Here is a 21202-nt window from a genome sequence, read left to right on the forward strand (position 1 = left end):
TATTGTCTTTTGCAAGTCGACAAAGTTGAACCTTGAGGAACTTTTTTTCTGTAAGTGCCCAGGATGTAGAAAACAATCATGGGAGGGACTGAAAGTGAATAAATATTTAAGCAAAATATTAATTTGGTCCTAAAGCAGCTTTTTTATTTAAATAATATTTTTTTAAAACTAATTCCGAAAATAGGATAAGTTTAACACTATTTCCTATATCAACGCTCTATGCTGTCAGTACCCGTCTTCTCGATCCTCTATGGGTGATCTAGTAATGTACATATACAAAAAAGTTATTAATATATGGATAGTAGTTTATTTTATAATTTCTAGTATTCTGGTAGTTGTTAAATAAATAATAAATTTTATGAAAGTGTAATGAAAAATAATTTGAAAAGAAAAAAAATAGAAATTATGTAAAACACATCAGAGTAGTAATTGTTTATATTTTTATGAGTATTTAATTGTATATGTGAATAATTGATAAATAAGTCATTCTTATAAATAATAGTTAAAGAGTAATTATGGAGGACGTTAATTATGTAAATAAATTTGTTCAATTATCTGTTTGTTTGATATCAAATTTTGATGATTTAGGACAAATTTGTGACATACACATAACTAAATAAATATGTTGTATGTGAATTTAATTTGTTGATATATGATGACTGATTTTATGATTATTATATATTAAAATAATCAAATATTTTTAAGTAATAAAAAAATTATCTTTAAAGAAAATAATAAAATGATTAAGATTGAGCGTGAAATAAGTTTTGAGTCATTGAAAAGAATAATTTATAAAAAATTAAAATCATCTACTAATAAAGTTATATCTAAATTGATTTTATGATTTTTATACATAATTATGAATAAATGTGATAATAAAGATATCAATTGCATTTTAAGTACTTTTTAATTAATATATATTTTTCTCTTATTATTAATGCAATTTAACGTCACTTTTAATAAAAATTTGTCATTTTTAATTCTTTAACCACTGTCTTAATAATACTTGTTAGCAAAACTGAATAAATAATTAAATTTTAAAATATTATATTTCTTATTTTAATTCTATAAAAAATTATTTAATTTTACTCTCTATGTTTAATAGAGAAAAATGTTATCTTAATTTTTATTGAGAATTAAAATTACTTTTTTTTTGTATTTTTATAGACCAAAATTAAATAAAAATATTATAGAGATTAAAACTAAAGGTTTGATATCAAACATGATGAAGGTCTAATTTAGGTAAGTTTATAAAAAAAAGTACTTATAGAAAAAAATTAATATAAAAAATAATGATTTTAAAAGTTAAAATTAATTTATATTTTTAAATTTTAAAGAATATAAATAAAAAAAGCATAAATATTTTTTATTGGTAAAAAATATATTTATTTTTTATTTATATCAATATTTATTGAAAATTTTATTTAAATTAGACTTAATATATAAAGGCATTAGGTGTTACCATATGTGCTTTGGTTTTCAACAAAGGAAACGGACGTTTGACCAGAATATTAACAATTTGTTGTTTTTCACAAAAACGGTAGTTTGGAACATAAGTTGATGAATTTAATTTATACAATACTTTTGACTAGAGGAGGCATGTGTATTAATTTTAAGATTTTACTAACTTTAATTTCAAGGTTGAGTTTAACTATTTAAAAATAATTTTTTTTATTAAACAATATTTATTATATTAAAAAAATACTTTTAAATACCTAAATTCAACTCTTAAAATTAAAATTAAAATTAAATTAATAAAATCATTAATTTTATGCATGTGTTTCAAGAGTTGGGTTTCAAGTAAACAGGTGCACAATTAAAAGCATCCATCATTGCTAATTTGCAAGGAAGAATACTATCAACACATGATGCATACATTATTTTAATTTATAATACATTTTTCATAATTAGCTAAAATTCATATGAAAACTATATATTAAATTATAGGGTTTCACATCTCATTAGTGAAATCAAATGAAACTCACCCAACATTATGTGTTGGAATATGCTAAATAACACAGTGACACCAAAATAAGGCTCTGACTCTTCATTGTTAATTTTGCCTAATTAGATGGAAGAAACTATCTCAAAACCTTGGAGAGTCTTTGCAAAAATTTTGTATATCCTCTTATATTTTAATCATGTGGATATTTTTTATTTTAATTGATTATTTTTTATATTTAAAAGTATCCACATATAGTAGTGCTTGTGTGTATAATTATATGATTAAAATTTATTTTTTTATTCATAAAATTAATTTTATTATTATGTATAATTATATATATATATATATATATAATGAATATGGTCATGCAACTATATATTAAAATAAAGTAATATAATAATGTATTAAAGATTATATATATATATATATATATATTTTTTTTAAGAAATATTTTAGTTTCTCACTCTAATCTGACTAATAAAGAGACTTACATGTGTTAATTTTTTTTTTTAAGCCATGTCAATAAAATGGACTAAAACAACAAAAAGATTTTGACTGACTAAAATAAAAATAAAAAAAATATAAAAACCAAAACATATTTAAACAACATACTACCTCTAGTATTATTATAAATTATTATTATTATTATTATTATTATTATTATTATTATTATTATGTGTAAATCATAAGAAAAAAGTTTCATTTTAAATATATTAATATTAATCATTTTATATTTTTATTTATTATAAGATATGTCTTAGCAAGAGATTCCATTTAAGTGAACACATTTATTCATTTAATATATAAGATACTAATTTGATACCATGAATAATTTGAAACATACAACTATATTTATTTTCTTAATGAATTAAGAATTTATATTTTATAAATAAGATTGAAAGTGGCATTAATTAACTTTTAAACTATAAAAAACTTGCAACCTTAATTTATTTCATAGAACAATATACATAATGATTAATAATTTAATGAAATCTCACACTTGCTATATATATATATATAAAGAACGCACGAATGGGGAAAGAAATAGATATACTTTGATAGATATGAAGATATGTTATTGAATATGAGGCAAAGGGGACCCATGTGCGTCATGTTAACAAGTTATCCATATTAGACACAGAGAATGAAAATGATGTAATGTGACATTGATGTGTGTGTAGTTATACTTCTTTTGCAAGTTCAAGGTGGCAGCATGTGGATTTTGTAGAAAACCCAAAAGGGAATATAGACTATGGAATTTCATACCCATTTTTTTTTCTATTTTTTTAATTATAGTTTTTTAATGTGTTATCACATTATTTCTGTCCTTGTGTGAAGCAAGGAGACATTAATCCACCATCTAATGCACAATGCATTTTTAATTGCCAATAATGGTAGTACTGATCAACCATGTAAAAGTAGCTGCAAAATATGTTATGGCCTGTATTATTGGTAAGGAATCAAAAGTTGCAAAATGTTTGTGTATAGCCCTTAAATGGCTAGCCAAGAGGGATACACTTTAACACTCACGTGATGTGCACATGATGCATGTGAAGTGCACTACAAGTTCATATGTCATATGATGTTTGGAATTTTTCAGACCTGTGACATCTTAGCTTAATTGGGTTTGAATTTTTTAAGTTCAATATGTGTGCCTGTTTCCCACTTTTGATTTGTTTTGTTTCATTTTCATCTTAGTATAAAATTTTGTTTGTATAATTAGAAATAATATTTTGCTTGCTTTTGGATAATTGCTAATGAAAGTTTGTTTTTTCTTAGCATAGAAATGGGAATGACCATAATTATTTGGAAATATGTTAATGGATCAACAAAGATTACAACATAAAAAAATGTTAAGATTTTTATATTAATTAAAAATATAATTCTTACAAACTTTTTAAGTAGTTTTATTTCTTTGAGTTAAAGCTTATTTGCAAAGATTAATCACCTCTTTTAATGCTATAATTTGTTGATGACTTAATTATGACAATATCTTATATTAGTACTCCCCTACTTAGATCATTAGAAAAGTCAGTTAAAAATTCAATTTAAGAGCTGACAAGTAACTAATTGGTTAATTAAATAAGTAGAAATGAATTATGAATTGATCAATCTATATATAACCCATAATTCGATTCGTCTTATACTTCATTAATTAATTGTAACATGGTTGCAACTCAATCAACTAACTAGAATTATATTAAAAAAATTGGCCAAATCTAAATATAAAAATTAGGGATAGAATAATCCCTATTGAAAAAAAAAAACAGAAGAAAATAAGATCCTCCCTCATTCATGTTAAGGGATTTAATTACACATGATAGAAATAAGATCCAAAGCAATACCAATTTCCATTATAATCAAAGAAAAGAGAGTTAAGAAAGCATTGGCTAAGTCTTCCTCTTTTGAGAATCCTAGTATCACATGCTATGCACATTCCTCCCCTCCAAGGGAGTCTTGCATAGAGTTCATTAGGGAAAATAAATTAAGAATGTGTCCCTTCATGGTAACTAAGTAACTCCAATCCCTCTATCTAAGGATATAGCCATGGCAACAACAAAAAAAGGATATAGGCAAATAATCAATACCCAAAAACAAAATAACCCAAAAATTTCCAATTTCTTCAATAACTAATAAGTTAGCTTAGTGCATGCACTAGATAATCATAACAAAAACAAAGCACATGGGTAAATGGAAAGAAATAAATTGCTAGACACAAGATAAAGAAGGAACACTTGGTGCAATGGGTGGGTGGAATTGACATGATGCATTATATCAATGTCTTCATGTTCAAATAGTGTTGCACATAACCATTATGTATAACATAAGGAATTTTGAGACCCTCCACCTTTAACTTGTGCCATTCACTCATGATATGTAACACATTAAGGTTATGATACGTGGCAAGTGCTTAATTATTATCCATTTTTGTTGTGTCAGAGATATTTTGCCTTACATGAATGAGCAACATATGTAATTACTTTGCTTTAAAGAACTAGATTATTTTTTATTTATGTTTTTCCTATATTTTTTAATTTTAAATTCAATCAAAAGAAAGATTTCATTTTGTCTTGCATTTTTATATGACACTATTGCAAATTGCTTGTTTTCAAGGGTTGTGAGCGGCACACTTTGTTGGTTTATAGTAATTTGTAGAGTAAATTACAAAACTAAAAGAAACTCAATGTCAATCATTAAACCTTACCATTTTTATTTTATTTAAGGGAAAACAATTACACCTAACCTTGTGACATTAATATACTGATTAGAGTTTTTATTTTTCAAAACTTTGTGATGTTGATATCGGCAAAAAGACTCGTACTCTTTCTTATCAAAATAAAAGAAAAATAAATGAAAATTTTCTTAAAATTTAGAGCAAATTACTTAATTTTTTTTAAATGTATCAAATTAATTGGTAAAGATGAAGTTACTTAAATTTTTCAGATCAATTATATTTAGGTGATTTTTACGATAAACCACCAAATTATATGTTTCATTAGTGCATCACAAAAATGACCATTGTATTGAACTTAAAATTAATAAATGGTTAAATATTTTCACTTAGTTAAGATCTATAACTCTAAAATTTACTAATTGATTCCTTAATATACTTTGCTACCAGTTGAATTTTGTTTATAGACAAAACTTAGGTGTGGTAGTATAAGTAATATTAATATAAATTTTTAATTAAAATTTTACTTTAATTTGTATAATAAAAATTAACATTAAAATAAAAAATAGGATATTGTCTTTTTATTTAATTTTTTAAAAAATATTTTTTCTTTCATGACCGTATTATTAATAAAAGTATTTAAACAATTTATTTAAATAAAAGTGAAAATAAACATGTGAGAGTGACAATAAATATTCTTTTATCATACTTTTTTTTTAAAATGTTTGCTTTATAGCTTATTTCACTATTAAAGATTATACAACAAAAAAATTATTGTTTATCAATATAATATAAACTAATAGTTATCACTATACACTCAATTATTTTAATTATTTATTAATTTTAAATTTTAAATTTGCTATAAGAAAATGTACTAGATTCAAAAGTTTGAGCTGTGCATGTATCTCACAAATGTGGACAAGAGATCTCTGGCAAATTTGGGCATAAACAAAGTTTTGATTCCTGTGACAGTAAAGATGATTAAGATATTAATCTAAATATTTTGTAATTAATTTGAAGAAAGAGAAGGAAAGTTGGAATGGTTTTGTCAGGTCATACTTTAATCAAAAGTTATGCTTCAAATCAAAGTCTCTGTTTCTTCCTCTATTGGTGGCTTTTTGTAGCTCCAAAGCCATCATTATACTCACAAAAAGGTTAAATTGTTTAATCCAAACTTGCAATTATTTCTGAGGTCTGAAAAGATTAGGTTTTGTCAAACCATATTGACATAATTACCCCTCTGAACCGTTGGAATTTTAAATTCCTGCCCCCATAGTCAAAGATTCTGCCATCGTACTATACACTATTTAGAAGGTATATGAATAGTTAAAATTATTTTAACTAATTGTGATTAAGATATATTTAGTGAAATATGGGAGTTAATTTAAAAGTTAGATGTTATCGATTAACAAAATCGTTTTCTTTCCTTTCTTTCCATTTAGAGTATTGGTAGTAACAAAAAAAATTCAACACAAAATTCTTACAGTTGCTGTTTTGTATTTTTTTTATTCTCTTCTTTTATTTATGATCTTAAAATGTCCATATGTTAATTGCATTCATTTTTTGGGCTACGCTAACTATTTTTATAAAATTAATTTTAGTTAAAAACATGTTTGGAGTAAAGTGATTTATGTTTAATGTTTTTTTTTTTAAAATACAGTGACAATGGAATAATTATTTGAACTGTGACAATGGAATATAATAACTTAACAAGATAAAATTATCATATCTTATTAAACAATAAATATTAAAAATAAAATATAAATAAATTAAAGTAGTTGAATATGTTATAAGTAATTTTTCCTTTTTTTTAATTTATTTCTTACCTTTTGAAGTTATTAGATATTTTCTATTTTTACTCAAAACAAAGTGAGAATTCTATGTCCTGGTTAACGAAACAATTACCACTTTATTAAACAAATGGTTTTAATGCCAGTTTTGGAAAATAATTAGATGCAGATATCCAAACTGATGCCGGATATACTTTAATTAATATTAATTAACAAAGTACATAATACACGATCTCTACTTAATTACAATTAAGGCTTAGGATGCTTGGAATATTTATATGACATAAATGATCAAAATATTATTCCAATAAAAAGCATATTTTAAACTTGATTTTAATTCATCAATTAACTACGGATAAAATATTAGAATACCTTTCAAGTAGTGATAAACTTTTGATTAGTTAAAAATTATATTCCAGTTAATGCATTATTAAATACCAAGCCTCAAAGCTGCAAACTAGAAAACAAACACGTTGTAGCACAACGAAATCTGTGGGTACCAACATAATTATACTTATCAATTACCTAAATTCTCATTGTCTTTTAAATTAAATTATTGTTAATTTGGGTTCCCATTGGTTAACTCACATTTCATGATCACAGATACAATTATTCAATTTGGGTTTATACAACCTTAATGAGTCGAATATGTCATATGTGTGTGTTTTTTTAATACAAGACCATGTGCAAATGAATGATGAACCTAGGTAATGCTTAAGCCTGCAAAGGTTGCAGTGCCATCACATTCAGTAGTAGGAAACAATCTGAAAATGTTCCCTCACTGGAATTTGCGATCTGCAAGAAACCAAAACAAAATGTTAATGCCAGCAACAATTCCAAAAATGTCAACATTTTCTGTGACCCTTTGAGGATTATGGGGTGTCCAAAACCAAAATTCCTGTGTCAATTGCATAAACATTATTCTGCAGAGACAAATTAAGAATCAAGACAAACAAGTTAGCCGAATTGAGTAGGATAATATTGCATATCTAAACTTGTTTTAAAGTCTTCTATTATTTTCCATAAAAAAATGGTTTTATTTATTTTTTGGGTTTAGATATAATTTTTAATCTTTACAAATATGACAAAATTTAGTTTTAACCTTCTAATTTTTTCATTGATTAAATTTTCATAAATTTAAAAATAAATCTCATATTATTTGATAATTATATATATGTATTTAAACTGGTGACGTTAATAATTACTTCAAAATTTTTTATATATATATATATATATATATATATATATATATATATATATAGGATTTTATCACCAATTTATACATAGAATTATTTTTTAAAATTTTTTAATTCTTAAATGTTAAAAAACTAGGATTTTTTTTAGAAAGATAAAATATCATCATATTTATAAAAAATAAAACATATTTTATTCCATATTTTGTCTAAATATATCTTAAATTGAAAGTGACTTTTATGATAAATTATCAAATTACGCAATAAATATTTAATTATGCATTAAATTTTCAGGTGAATATAAAAGCTAATGCACATAATGTAAACAAACGTTTCTTGAGTTCCAGACGTGATTCTAAACACACAGGTGGTCTATCAATGAATAATAAATAAGCATTATTCGGTCAAACTTGAAATTAATATACAATTAATTATTTGCACTTGATTTATGCAATCTGTGACCCTAAATTTTTAAATTTATCTCTTAACAGGATTAAATTATTTACAACACATATTTAAACTGAAACAGCAACTTCTCTCCTGAAAATTTCAGCTAGAACAAAAAAGTGCGATGAAATGTTTTTAATTTTAAGGCTTACAATATTAATTTCTATTTTTAAAAAGAACTTTTAGGACAGTTTGGTAAGTATACCTAAGAACAAGCTAGATTTGGTTTAGAGTTCGCCCATGTTGGATTGAGGTTGACTCTCTCTCTCATTCTCAACCCACTTCTTCTTCTTCTCCTCTCTCTCTCTCTCTCCTCTTTCTCTCTCTTCACTTTAACTTTGTTAGCTTATTCAATACACTTTTTGCTTCCAGCTATAAATGCCACACCTGTTTATTACATTTTTGCTTTGCCTTTACTGTTTCTCTCTCTCTTTCTCTCTACTTGGTTTCCTCCATTACAAACCAAGCTTCCTTTCCAGCTAGTTAAGGTCCCGCTCTCATCCTTAAGCACAGTACCCACCAACCGTTTTCCCCACCATTGCTTTTTCTTCTTCAAAATCAACCCATTTTCACTCTCTCTCTGCATTTTTTTTCCTCTTAAAAATAGGATTTTTGTCTAGCATTACCATAAATTTTTCTTTTTTCTTTGTTATCTTATTATTCTTATATTGTGTTCTCTGTGACCCACTTGAGGTCACAATCCCTTATAGTTAACTACATATCTGCAAGTTTGCAACTTCATCCTTTTGCAGCATCTGGGTGTTGCAGGGCTTGTGCTTTTGTTCTGTTATTGCTGGACCTATCTATGCTCACTGAGTGTTTGGGGGTTCAGAAGGAAGACTCTTTGTTGCTTCTTTGGGTGCTTGAGGTAGAAGATCAAGGTGGTTGATTTGGATCAACACAAAGGTAAATGAATGCTTTGTGTCTTTTTGAACCACTTTTTGGACAATTCACATTTGGGTTTGCCTTTTGTTTGCTTGGATCATAAGTGATGCTTTACAAGTTTACCTTTTGTTGTTGGTTTTTTTTTCTATTTTGCTTTCAATTATAATTTCTTGTGATAGTGAATATGCCCTTGCTTATCCGGTGAATTGTAAATTTAATGTGCCTTTTTTTTTTATTGAAGTGACATGGAGGGAAATGGGTTTTTGATTTGTTAAAAATTTGAAGTTTGCATTGCTTTTTTGGTTTGGAATTTCCTTAATTTCCGCAATCTGGCTCAATGTTACCTGCAGAATATCTTAGATTTTGGTAAAGCTGCAGTGATTAGTTGAGTTGCTGGTTTTGATTATTTTTTGTTTGTGCGGATTCAATGCAAGAACTAAGAACCTTGGCTGTAAATTAGAATGTTCAGATGTGTTGCGTGTCAAAAGCTTGTGTAAAGGGAGTACTTAACTATATTCTTTTGTACTCAGGTGGGAATGTCTTAATCGTGCTATCAAAAGAATTTGGAGGGCTAATTCAATCTTGTAGAATCCAATTATGTCAAAAAACAGTTCTCTGAATGTGGAATTATCGAAGAAGACGTCGTTTCTGGGATTGAGATTATGGGTTTTGATTGGGATAGGCGTTGGTGCTTTTATAGTTCTGATTCTTTGTATATTGTCTATATGGGTGATGTTTCGGAGAAAGTCTAGGAGTTCTCTGGACAAGTACTCTTTATCCCAAATACCACATGTGTCAAAGGATATAAAAGTTGACAAGGTTGGGGTGCAGACTCCTCAAGATCAAGCAGAAAGTGTATCTATTCCTGTTCATGACAAGGCAAGTGAGAACAATTCAGATAAGTTGTTAGTTCATTTGCGCATGAGCAAATCCAGTGATGCCGATAATATCAGCCAGTGCAGCTCAATGTATCATCATGAGAGAGGATTTAGTTCAATGTCAGGGGAAGAAGGAAGCTCTGGTACTGTAAAGAAACAGTCTACATTGGCATTTGGAGGGATGGTAACTGCCTCTCCTCTAATTGGTTTGCCAGAAATTTCTCATCTTGGATGGGGCCACTGGTTCACACTTAGAGATCTGGAACTTGCAACTAATCGCTTCTCTGCAGAGAATGTGATTGGTGAGGGTGGATATGGGGTTGTTTACTGTGGAAGATTGATCAATGGATCCGAGGTGGCAGTGAAGAAACTTCTTAATAACTTGTAAGAACACTTGATGGTATCACTTGTACCATCTTTAATTTCATCCTGTGGTGCTTATTTTATTGCCACTATTTCTTGCATGAAAAATGACCTTTGAACTTACACCATAATTGCATAATGCATTGAATTCATAGTGGACAAGCAGAGAAAGAATTCAGGGTTGAAGTAGAGGCTATTGGTCATGTTCGACACAAAAATCTTGTGCGCTTACTTGGATATTGCATAGAAGGAGTTCACAGGTACACCTTCATTCTTAATGTATCAAAATATTGCACATGCACATTACCCTACAATGCCCAATGACATTATAACCTTTATTTCTGTGATAGTCTTTTTGTCAAAATTTGAACAGATGTTCTTTTCTTTGTTCTGTAGTTTTTTTCCTTTCATTATGAATGCAGTTGTCATCTGATTTGCAGGTTGCTTGTGTATGAATATGTGAACAATGGTAACTTAGAACAATGGTTACATGGGGCTATGAGCCAACAAGAGACACTTACCTGGGAAGCTCGGATGAAAGTTATACTTGGCACAGCCAAAGCGTAAGTTCTGCTTAAAAAATTGTAATGGGTGGACCATATTATTCATTTTTGTTGACTTGTACAAAATTGGTTTGAATGAATCATGATTGTCTTAATTCTTTACAAAAGTGCATATCAAACTATAATTTCATGAATTTTTTCATATTCCCTAAATATTTGTACAAGTAGTTTTTTGTGTGTATCAAACTGTGTTATCAATGTCATTTGAGAGTTTATGTTGATATTGATATGTTATAGAGTATAGACCTAACCCCACTGATTAAACTCCCTATTTACTATCGCTGGTGTCAGGCTTGCTTACCTACATGAAGCAATAGAACCAAAAGTGGTTCACCGGGATATAAAGTCTAGCAACATATTGATTGATAATGAATTCAATGCAAAGGTTTCCGACTTTGGCTTGGCCAAACTTTTGGATTCAGGAGAAAGTCACATTACTACTAGGGTAATGGGAACATTTGGGTATGTAGAATGTTTCATTATCTACTTTTTAGATTTATTTAAAGGATTTTGCATAAATTGAAACTTACTCCAGTTTTCAATTTCAGTTATGTGGCACCAGAATATGCTAATACAGGTTTGTTAAACGAGAGGAGTGACATTTACAGCTTTGGTGTTCTCCTGCTAGAAGCGGTTACAGGAAGGGATCCTGTAGACTATTCACGTCCTGCTAATGAGGTTTGAAATACTTAATTAGTACTTCCAGTTTACATACTGTTTCTAACTTTGTCTTCTATGAGAAGTGATCATTGCTTTTTGTATAGCTGATGAGATTGTGAATATCCTCATGACAGGTGAATCTTGTTGAATGGCTCAAGATGATGGTGGGGACAAGGAGGGCTGAGGAAGTTGTGGACTCGAGGCTTGAAGTGAAACCATCAACACGTGCTTTAAAGCGTGCTCTTCTGGTTTCACTCAGGTGTGTTGACCCTGATGCAGAAAAGAGGCCCAAAATGAGTCAGGTTGTGAGGATGCTTGAAGCTGATGAATATGCATTCCGAGAGGTTCCCTTTATTATCTTATCCTCTCATATATAACTTCTACCATTGGACTCTGAAACTTATCACAGTTTGCAACTTTTGGTTATGTTTTCTCCTTGTTGACTTGGTTATGTTTTCTCCTTGTTGACTGACATAGTATCAACTAGAATGATTGGAACCTTGGATTTCAACTCAGGAAAAACATTTTCTGTTTTGTTGCTTAGTTTTATTTAGCCTACACATTTAGCTTCTACTCAAACTAGGAAGTATGCTGATTGGGAATATTTGCTTTCTCCATACCTTTTTGGTGCATAATGTTCTAGTGGGTAATATGATGAGCTGTTGGTGTCTGTCTTTAGTGTGGAGTGTTGAGGGTGACTACTACATCTTTTCTTTATCTGCAGTTAGTAATTGCTCAAACACAAGGTTAATGGTGGTATCACAAATCACAATCATGGAATAGCCATATTTTTATTTCTGGTTTGTGTTAAGCTTCTGTTGGTGTTGAATGATTGTTGGACTAGAATAACTAACAATGAATCACGTGTTCACTAAATTATTCATTTAATTCATCCTTTTAAGTACACACGACCTTTCCATGATTAATTATTATGTACTAAATATTGAATGTCATGGATTTATGGTCCTCTCTACTTTTTGTCTATTTGTGTTTCTTTTTTTCAAGCTGGACATCTGATTGATATCACTTTCAGGATCGAAGGAATAGAAAGAGTCGCACTGCTAGCATGGAAATTGAATCTCTGAAGGATGTTTCTGGTCCATCTGATGCTGAAAAAGTGAAGGGTGCTGAAGGCAATGCTCCAGAAACAACTCAAGGGTAGGATTGACAACCACACATGACTTAACCTGCATGCACAATTTGGTTTTGTCCTGATTTCAGTAACCAAATACCATATATGTTCAAGTTTGCCTTGAGATTGTTTTTTCGCTGCATCTGAAGATAGAATCAAATCTGAGAAGAGGATCAAGTCAGAGATAGCTCAATTGGATAATGAAGGATTTTCTTGTTCAAGGATATGGTACACCAAATTTGCAAGGAGGATGGAGTCGGCGCAAGTGCATTATTTAATGTTGTACAGATGTTTGCTGAGCCAATTCCTTCCTTACATGAGTGCTAATTTGTAGCCATTTTTGTCTGCTTTGAGAGAGGAGAGGATGAAAACTGGTATTTGGTGAGTAACTGATATTTGGCTTCATTGTCCTTGCCATTTTGCTTTTAAGTTAATCATTATGTACACCTTCCAGAAAGTATTATGTGAAGTGATAAAGTCCCTTTCTTTTGTAGTTCTGATTTGATTGTATTATTTTCTCCACAACTGGATTCTATATCTCTATTATCTGTGCCTATCCCATATCAAATTGTTTGACATATAGACGAATATATGCTGTGGTTCAATTTGCAACTTGCCCAGATGATAAAAAGGGAAATGGATAAAATAAACAAAATTATCTTTTCTGACATTATCAATTTCCCATTTCAAGTTACCTACACCAATGGTAGACCAAGATGTGAAAGTGGCCGGTTGCTCTAATGGATGGTGAAATTATTGATTAATTATAAATTCATTTTTTTTTCCTTTTTCTAAGGGTTGGTAATAGCTCAGCTAAATTATAAGCACTTTGAGGATGTTTAAGTTGTGATGGTGAAAAAAGAAAAAAGAAAAAGGAATTCTTGAAAAACATTTGCCTTGTGAAGTAACGAAAGGCTGCAAACTTCATGCAAAATCTCATTTTTCGGTAGAATTTTTACTTTTCTTTCCCCACAAATCATATTAAATGTTCTGTCTCCTAAATATTTCATTAACAAATTTTTTTATAGGTATTTTCTAAATTTTATACTCTGGTGTTTATTAAGAATTTCTATGAAAAGAGTCTTTTTTTCAAATAAACTCTCATTCCATAAGAGCAGGCTTTTATACAAATCATCATAAGGAGTCTTATATTTATTAGAAAATGTATATTACATGTTGTTTCTCCCAACTCTCATTCTACAGTGTAGTTATGACTTTTTATGGATCTTATAAGATAATGAACATAAATGTTATAAATTTATAAATATAAATAATGTTTATTTTTTCTGTTAATTTTAATTTTATGTTTAAAAAATGGTCACGTATCTTTTCCAATACATATTTACCTAAGCATCAACATGAAGGGTTTGTACAAGTTACTTTGTAAGGTAAATAATTCATTTTAAGAAAATTAAAGAAAATATGGTGAGTGTAGCTTTTGTCTTCTCTATCTTGAAACTTCATTGGACATGGGATTTAATGTGACAGGTGGAGTGACACTCAGTTGGCAACAAATATGTCTAACTCATGTTTGTGTAACAATTAGAATTAGATTTTGTTTATTCCATGCAGTAAGAGATTGTAACCTTTTGCTCACTTAAGTGTTACATCTTCATGCCTTTTTTAAGAATCTTTTAAATTTTTTTGGTTAGGCTTTAATGTAAGACCTTTACAAAGTTTTTGAACTAGTTATCATTTTTTTACATATTTTCCTTTTTTACAAATATAATAACATAATTTGAGTTAAGATGACTTTAACTGCAGCAAATTTAAAATGTTGTGATTAGTTTTTAAAAAATTATTACATTAACTACTAATAACTTTTCTAAGCATGTGTAGTTTAGATTAAAAGGTTAATATGAAAAAGACCATAGTATTAAGTTTTGTTATGATAATTGACTATATAATTGGATAGGGTATAAACATTTCAAAGCATGAGATTATAAAGTTTAATTTCGATGAATTAAACAATCATTTACAATACATGAAAGATATATAGTCTGTTTGGTTCGGTTGGGGTACCTAAAAACTCCATTCAAGCACCTTTTAACAGAGTTTTCTTTTTTAAGGAACAATTTTTCAATTTTGATGAACGGAGGTTAGGACTGAAACTCAAATAAGCTCATAATTTTTAAATTAAATACTATGCACGTAAGGATTGAAGTGATGCCTCAACAAAAATGCTGACTTGCAAATTAGAATGATGTAACATTTAATCTCATCTCTCATTTGTAACATATTACAAGTGTAGTTCCTAAATTTTCTTTTTATTTATTTGCCTTTGATTTTAACTTTACTTTTTTTGAGTTTTCTTAATTTTTTTGAGTTTTTTTATTTTAAGATTTTTTTTTAAAAAATAATGACTAATTTACCCTTTTTTCCTTTTTCAATTTCTTTTCATTCTTGTTCTTCTAATAGAAATAAAAAAATATAAAAATAATAATAATGTCATTTATATATTAAATTATTTTTATTTTGCTCTTTCAATATTAATCATTCAAACAATTCTTTTTTCTGTTATCTCTTATCTTAATTTCTTGGACTCTTTCAACTTTTTCTTTCTTTCTTTTTGTAAATTTTCAAACAAAACTTAAAGAGTATGATCTATTCCTTCTTATGTACCACAGTTTTTTATGAGTATTCCTTTCCCTTTATTTATATATTTTAATATGGTGTGCTGGATTAGTAGGACTCACTGAACGTGGAAGTCTGAAAGTTTCCCCTGGCAAAATTGCTATATTTCTTCAAGGTTTTCGATTTCATGTGAATTTGCCTGATGGTCCATCTCATGTTTATGTTGCTGAAATTTTTGGTACTCATTTTCAACTTTCATAGCTGTTGCTTCAACATTCACTATATATATAATTAAGATAAGTTTTGTTTAGAGAAAGAGAGAGACTGAATGAGATATAAAACATTCTAGTTTTAATGTTTAGCTATCACTAAGAGCAAAAATTAACGTGTTTTTTAAACATATGTTAATGATAGCTCCTAAATTTACAGCTCTAATTATTTTGTCAAAAGCAAACTTGTAATATATAAAACTTTAATTTTCTCTGCTTATCGATCCCTTCTTAATTAAATGCTCGTCGTTTATTTTGAGAAAAATGGTGTTTGTGCATTTATTTTCTCAAATAGGAATACTAATAATACGAAATTGTTGCATAACCTGGCTTAGTTTCCATTTGTTTTTAATTTTTATTTATTTCTAAGATTATTAATTAACCAATCAAATAAATCTATCTTTGATTCATAACATTTTTTTACTATACAGTTTTTATACTATATAGAACTACTGTTATCAAATATCTCATATAATAACGTAAGGTTTTTACAGGTTATTAAAAATTGTTACAGTAAAACATATATTATTCTATAACTTGTTCAAGAGTTTATGAAGATTCTAGTTAAAAAGATAAGTTAGTTCAGTATAGTTACTTTCATTAAAGGAGGGGTGCTTGGTTTACCTTAACTTAACATTTAGTATTTCTATATTATTTCATCCTTTATATTTTATTTTTATTTCTAAAAATTTGTAACTAAATAATAATGCTTATAAAATATTCTATATGCACTCTTTTTATTTTTTTGTTATGTTTCCCTCATTTATTTTTTTTATTTTCTGTGGTTTGCAAAGAAAACAAGAAAGAAGAGTTTGAAAAAAAAAAAAAAAAACTAAACCAGGAAAATGGCTTTTTCAATTATCCTATATCTTTATCTTCTACGATAATTAAAGGTAGGTTATGTAAAATCAATAAATTTTTGCTTTCCAACAAATCGATTTGCATGATATACAAACATTATTTGTATGTTTGTTTCAGATATGCATATATTTCAATAGATTTCTCTTTAAATGAGAGCGATATTTATTAATAATTCTATCTCTATCTTTAGCACTAAATATAAATTTTAATGTGATGATTGAAATTTAATATATTATTATATTATAATTTTTATATAAAATTATTTAATATATTATTATAAATTTTATATTCTAAATAAATTATTCTAATAAGTCTAATAATTTTTTTTAAACTTAAATCTAACTTATTTAATTAATTAAATTTTAAAAAAAATATAAATTAAGCCTATTAATTAAATAGGTTAAATTTAATTAAATTTTAAAAAATTAGGCAATAAGCTCTTATTGAACCACTTAACTTATTTCCATTTCTGTGCATGATTATATCTTTCTATTGTCTGCATGCATGCCTTGACAAACTCTCCTGTGGGCCATTTTATTTGATTCAATATGCATGTAATATTGTACCATTTTTTTTTTACTTTTTACACACGTGTTTTTGTAATAAAAATATAAATATATTAAATTTTTATAAAAAATTATTAAATTTATATTAATAATATTAAATATTGTAATTTTTAATATGAATTTATTATATATAAATTTTCATATGCACATTAATTTATTTTTTTTCAATTATTGCGCCACTACTGGACACTAAATTTCCATAGCCTTCACATCAAAGGTACAAAAACTGTCCTCGCCACTTAATATTTCATGTGTATATTTCATTTCATTGAGAGAGTAATCTCGTTTATAATATAATATGGAGTTTATAATCGTATTTTGTTATTGTAAAAGATATTGAAATAGATTGCAGTTACTATATATAAGAAAATATCAGTTACGTTAATCGCTAATAACAATACCATATCTTCTTTACTTTAAGCCATGAGTACTAACACTAGTGATGTTCAAGTTGTATATGGGTCACCCCAAATTGTCTAAAAATGCACAAAATTGAGATTGCAATCCAAAAATTCCAAATTCTAATAAGATCAATAATCAAAACAAAAGCTTTCGATTTATTAACTTCAACTTGCACCTGCCCTTATAAAGAAAAGTCAAACTAAATAATCATATTAGTATGACTCCAATGGGATTAATAAACCAAAACTAAAGAACTGGTGTCATTGCTCTCAACCATCAAGGGTATTGGATTTGCAAATCTTGTTGAAAGTAACCATGAAAGAAACATAAAGTTGATCAGTCACATGGTCAAGAAACCAGTAGTATGTGTGCCTCCACTTCCTATTGAGGAACAAAGAACCACAAATTCCCAAGAAGCCAACAGCAAACCCAACTCCCATGCCAAGATAAAGTGACTCCATGTCAAGTTCACCATCTTCATTTCCAGCATGTTGCTTTGTATCGTCAGGATTTTCCTTTTCTGTGATAGATTTTGTAAGAGGAGCTCCCCAAAGTTCTGGATTTCCACTATAGCTCGATGCATCAAAACTTTGAAGTTGAGTCCCTATTGGAATTTGTCCAATAAATTTGTTGCATGATAGGTTCAAATAAGCTAAAAAAGACAAACCAGCCATGCTTTGAGGAATTTGTCCAAAGAGCTTATTATTGGAGAGATCAAGAGATTCTAGATTTTTCATATCACCAATTGCTGTATTTATTGTTCCAGTCAAATGATTATGAGATATGTTCAATGTTTGAACTTGAATAAGCCCAAATAGTCCCTTGGGAATTTCTCCCCACAAGTTATTGACTGAAAGATCAATAGTTCGCCTGTTTGGAATGACTAGATACTCATAATCTTGCCCTTTTATAAACAAGTCAATAGAGACAGGAAAATAAAAGCCAATATTATTAGTAATCATTTGAGTCATGTTATAGACACACTGATTCATGGATCCTGAAAGTTTATTATGGGCTAGATCCAAGTGAAATAGAGAAGAGAGATTGAATAACTGTGCAGGAATGTTGCCCTCAAATTGATTAGATCTCAATATAATCACTTGCAAGTTTTGTGGCATCTTCATTGGTATAGTTCCAGAAAATTCATTTCTTCCTAGATCCAAAAATAGCAAATTTGTCAACTTTGAGAAGTCCATTGAAACTTCACCTGATAACTTATTTCTCCACAAGTTAATATATGACACATTATTCAAATTCTCCCAACTTCGAGGAATTGGTCCTGAAAAGGAGTTGTTAGATAAATCCAAAAATAGGACCTCTGGTGATATATGTGGAAGCCCTCCAATGAAATTATTACGGTCGAATCGTATAAAGGAGGAGTTCAATGTTACATTCAACAAGTTTTCACTTAATGAATTGTTGGATATATCGAGCATCTTAAAATTTCCTGCTACGAAACTCCTAAACATATCTCCATCTACAGATGAAATTCCTGAGCTAGATATGAGTAAGTTTCGGAGTGACTTTTGAGTATATATCCATGATGGAAAGTAGGGACCTTGATTTGTATATTCCAAAGAAAGTGTACTGAGCTGAAAAGGAGGAATCCATTCATGATGGAAATTGAATGCCAAAGTTAAACTGCTCAAGTCCAAATAGTTTAAATTAGATAGATTGGAAAAATGTGTTTCAGATATTGCACCAGAGAAGAAATTTGAACCAATACTCAACAAAATTAAGGATGAGAGATTTCCGAGAGTTGAAGGAATGGAACCACAAAACATGTTGTGGGAAAGATCAAGGTGTTTCAAATGCTCTTGGTGGCCTATCCAATTTGCAATTGAACCTTTGAGCTGGTTATAAGATAGATCAAGATATCGCAGATGTTCTTGTTGGCCTAGCCAATTTGGAATTGATCCGTTGAGTTGGTTATGACATAGATCAAGGTATCTTAAATTCCAAAGGCTTAACAAGCTCAAAGGTATTTCACCATGTAAACTATTCCGCTGAAGTTCAAGATGAGAGATTTTGCTAAGATTGAACAACCAATATGGTAATTTAGAGTTGAAATTATTGTAAGAAAGGTCAAGAGTTACTAGTGAAGAAAAATTGACATACAAACGAGATGGGTCGATGTTATTCAAGTTACAAACACTCAAGCGTAACTCTGATAACGAAGGAAGCATAGCCACCAATTGAAGCCAATTAACTTCTTTGTGAAGATCAATTCCTGAGAGGTTGAGGTGTTTCAAGAAAGGAAAATAAGAAAGCCACCAAAGATTATCCATGTCAAGGTCACCAGTCCAAGATAAGTCAAGGTAATAAAGGTTGGATGCAAGTGTGATGCTATGATGAAAAGGTGGCAAACTTATAACATCAAATTTATTTGAGCTCAAGTCCAAGTAAACTAGAAATTCAAGTTCTAGTAAAGATAAGTTGATTTCACCTTCCAAGGTCGCTAATGAATCTTCTGATTGTTTGAGGTCAACCTGTGTAACTCTGTTGGTGATGTTGTCACATTGGATTCCTTTCCATGCACAACAATCTTCTTCATTTGACCATGTTGAAAGCTGGTCGAAACGATCTATAATGCCTTGTTTGAAGATTAACAACGTCTCCTGATCCTTCTCATTGCAGCGAACCACCTTGTGATTACTAGACATACTTTTGGGGAATGTTATTGTACATAGAACTAAAAGAAGCAAAATAGTTGAAATATGTGAAGTAAACATCACCATGGTTGAATCCTATGAGAATGTATGAATGATGTCTTATACCATAAGCAAGATGGGAGTGTAATTATATAGTTAGGCTGATCGCTTATGAACGTAATAGATAGGATGAGTTTGAACAAGAATAGTTTAAAAATTCGTGAACCTCATGTTTTGAAATATGTTTTTTTTTACAAGGAACTATTGATACGATTGTTTGTTGCCAAATTGTCAAAAATTGTCGGTAAAAATTTTCTATTCTTGTGAAAATATTTATGATAAATTTGATAGAAAATCATTTCTTTATTCTTTTTTTTTTCTATTCAGTGTTACATTTAAATAGTATCCTATGAGATTAAAGATAATTGATTGTCCAAAATTAGAAATAACATATATTTTTTATTGGATCACAATTGTAGTTTTATTTAAATGTTGAGAAATCACACAAGTTTTAATTCGTCTAAATTACATTGATGTTATCAAACACCACAGATACGTGATCAACTGATAAAAAATTATTTCAATTAGCTATCATACCACCACGTACAATTGAGTAAATTTTCATTAACTGTTTTTTTCACATGCTTTTCAAGCATTTGTTTCTACTTTTTATGATATGTTTTGGTTACTTTCAGAGAATGACTACAAAATGTGAAATAACTTAGAAGTGTGAGAATCTTGAACATAATCATGCTTGTTTGTTAGTTAGGATTTGCTTGTTTGCAAGTGTGAAACTTAGAACAAAAGTTACATGCCGCTATGAGCTAACATTGGACACATACATGGAACCG

General features: G+C 28.6%; 2 protein-coding genes across 2 annotated transcripts; one reads left to right on the forward strand and one right to left on the reverse strand.

The window, feature by feature from the left end:
• Positions 1 to 8950: 8950 nt before the first annotated feature.
• On the forward strand, positions 8951 to 13525 carry LOC113853915 (probable receptor-like protein kinase At2g42960). Its single transcript, XM_027484619.1, has 8 exons — positions 8951 to 9453; positions 9963 to 10694; positions 10829 to 10933; positions 11114 to 11236; positions 11528 to 11698; positions 11785 to 11914; positions 12031 to 12240; positions 12930 to 13525. Exons 2-8 carry the CDS (start codon positions 10030 to 10032, stop codon positions 13056 to 13058), a joined length of 1533 nt encoding a protein of 510 aa, XP_027340420.1. The 5' UTR covers positions 8951 to 9453; positions 9963 to 10029; the 3' UTR covers positions 13059 to 13525.
• Positions 13526 to 17969: 4444 nt separating this feature from the next.
• On the reverse strand, positions 17970 to 20363 carry LOC113854199 (receptor-like protein EIX2). The gene has a single exon (XM_027485086.1). The coding sequence runs from the start codon at positions 20361 to 20363 to the stop codon at positions 17970 to 17972; it is 2394 nt and encodes a 797-aa protein (XP_027340887.1).
• Between the last annotated feature and the right edge of the window lie 839 nt (positions 20364 to 21202).

Source organism: Abrus precatorius, unplaced genomic scaffold (assembly GCF_003935025.1).
Source record: "Abrus precatorius isolate BTA unplaced genomic scaffold, Abrus_2018 Scaffold11, whole genome shotgun sequence".
Classification (NCBI taxonomy): Eukaryota; Viridiplantae; Streptophyta; class Magnoliopsida; order Fabales; family Fabaceae; genus Abrus; species Abrus precatorius.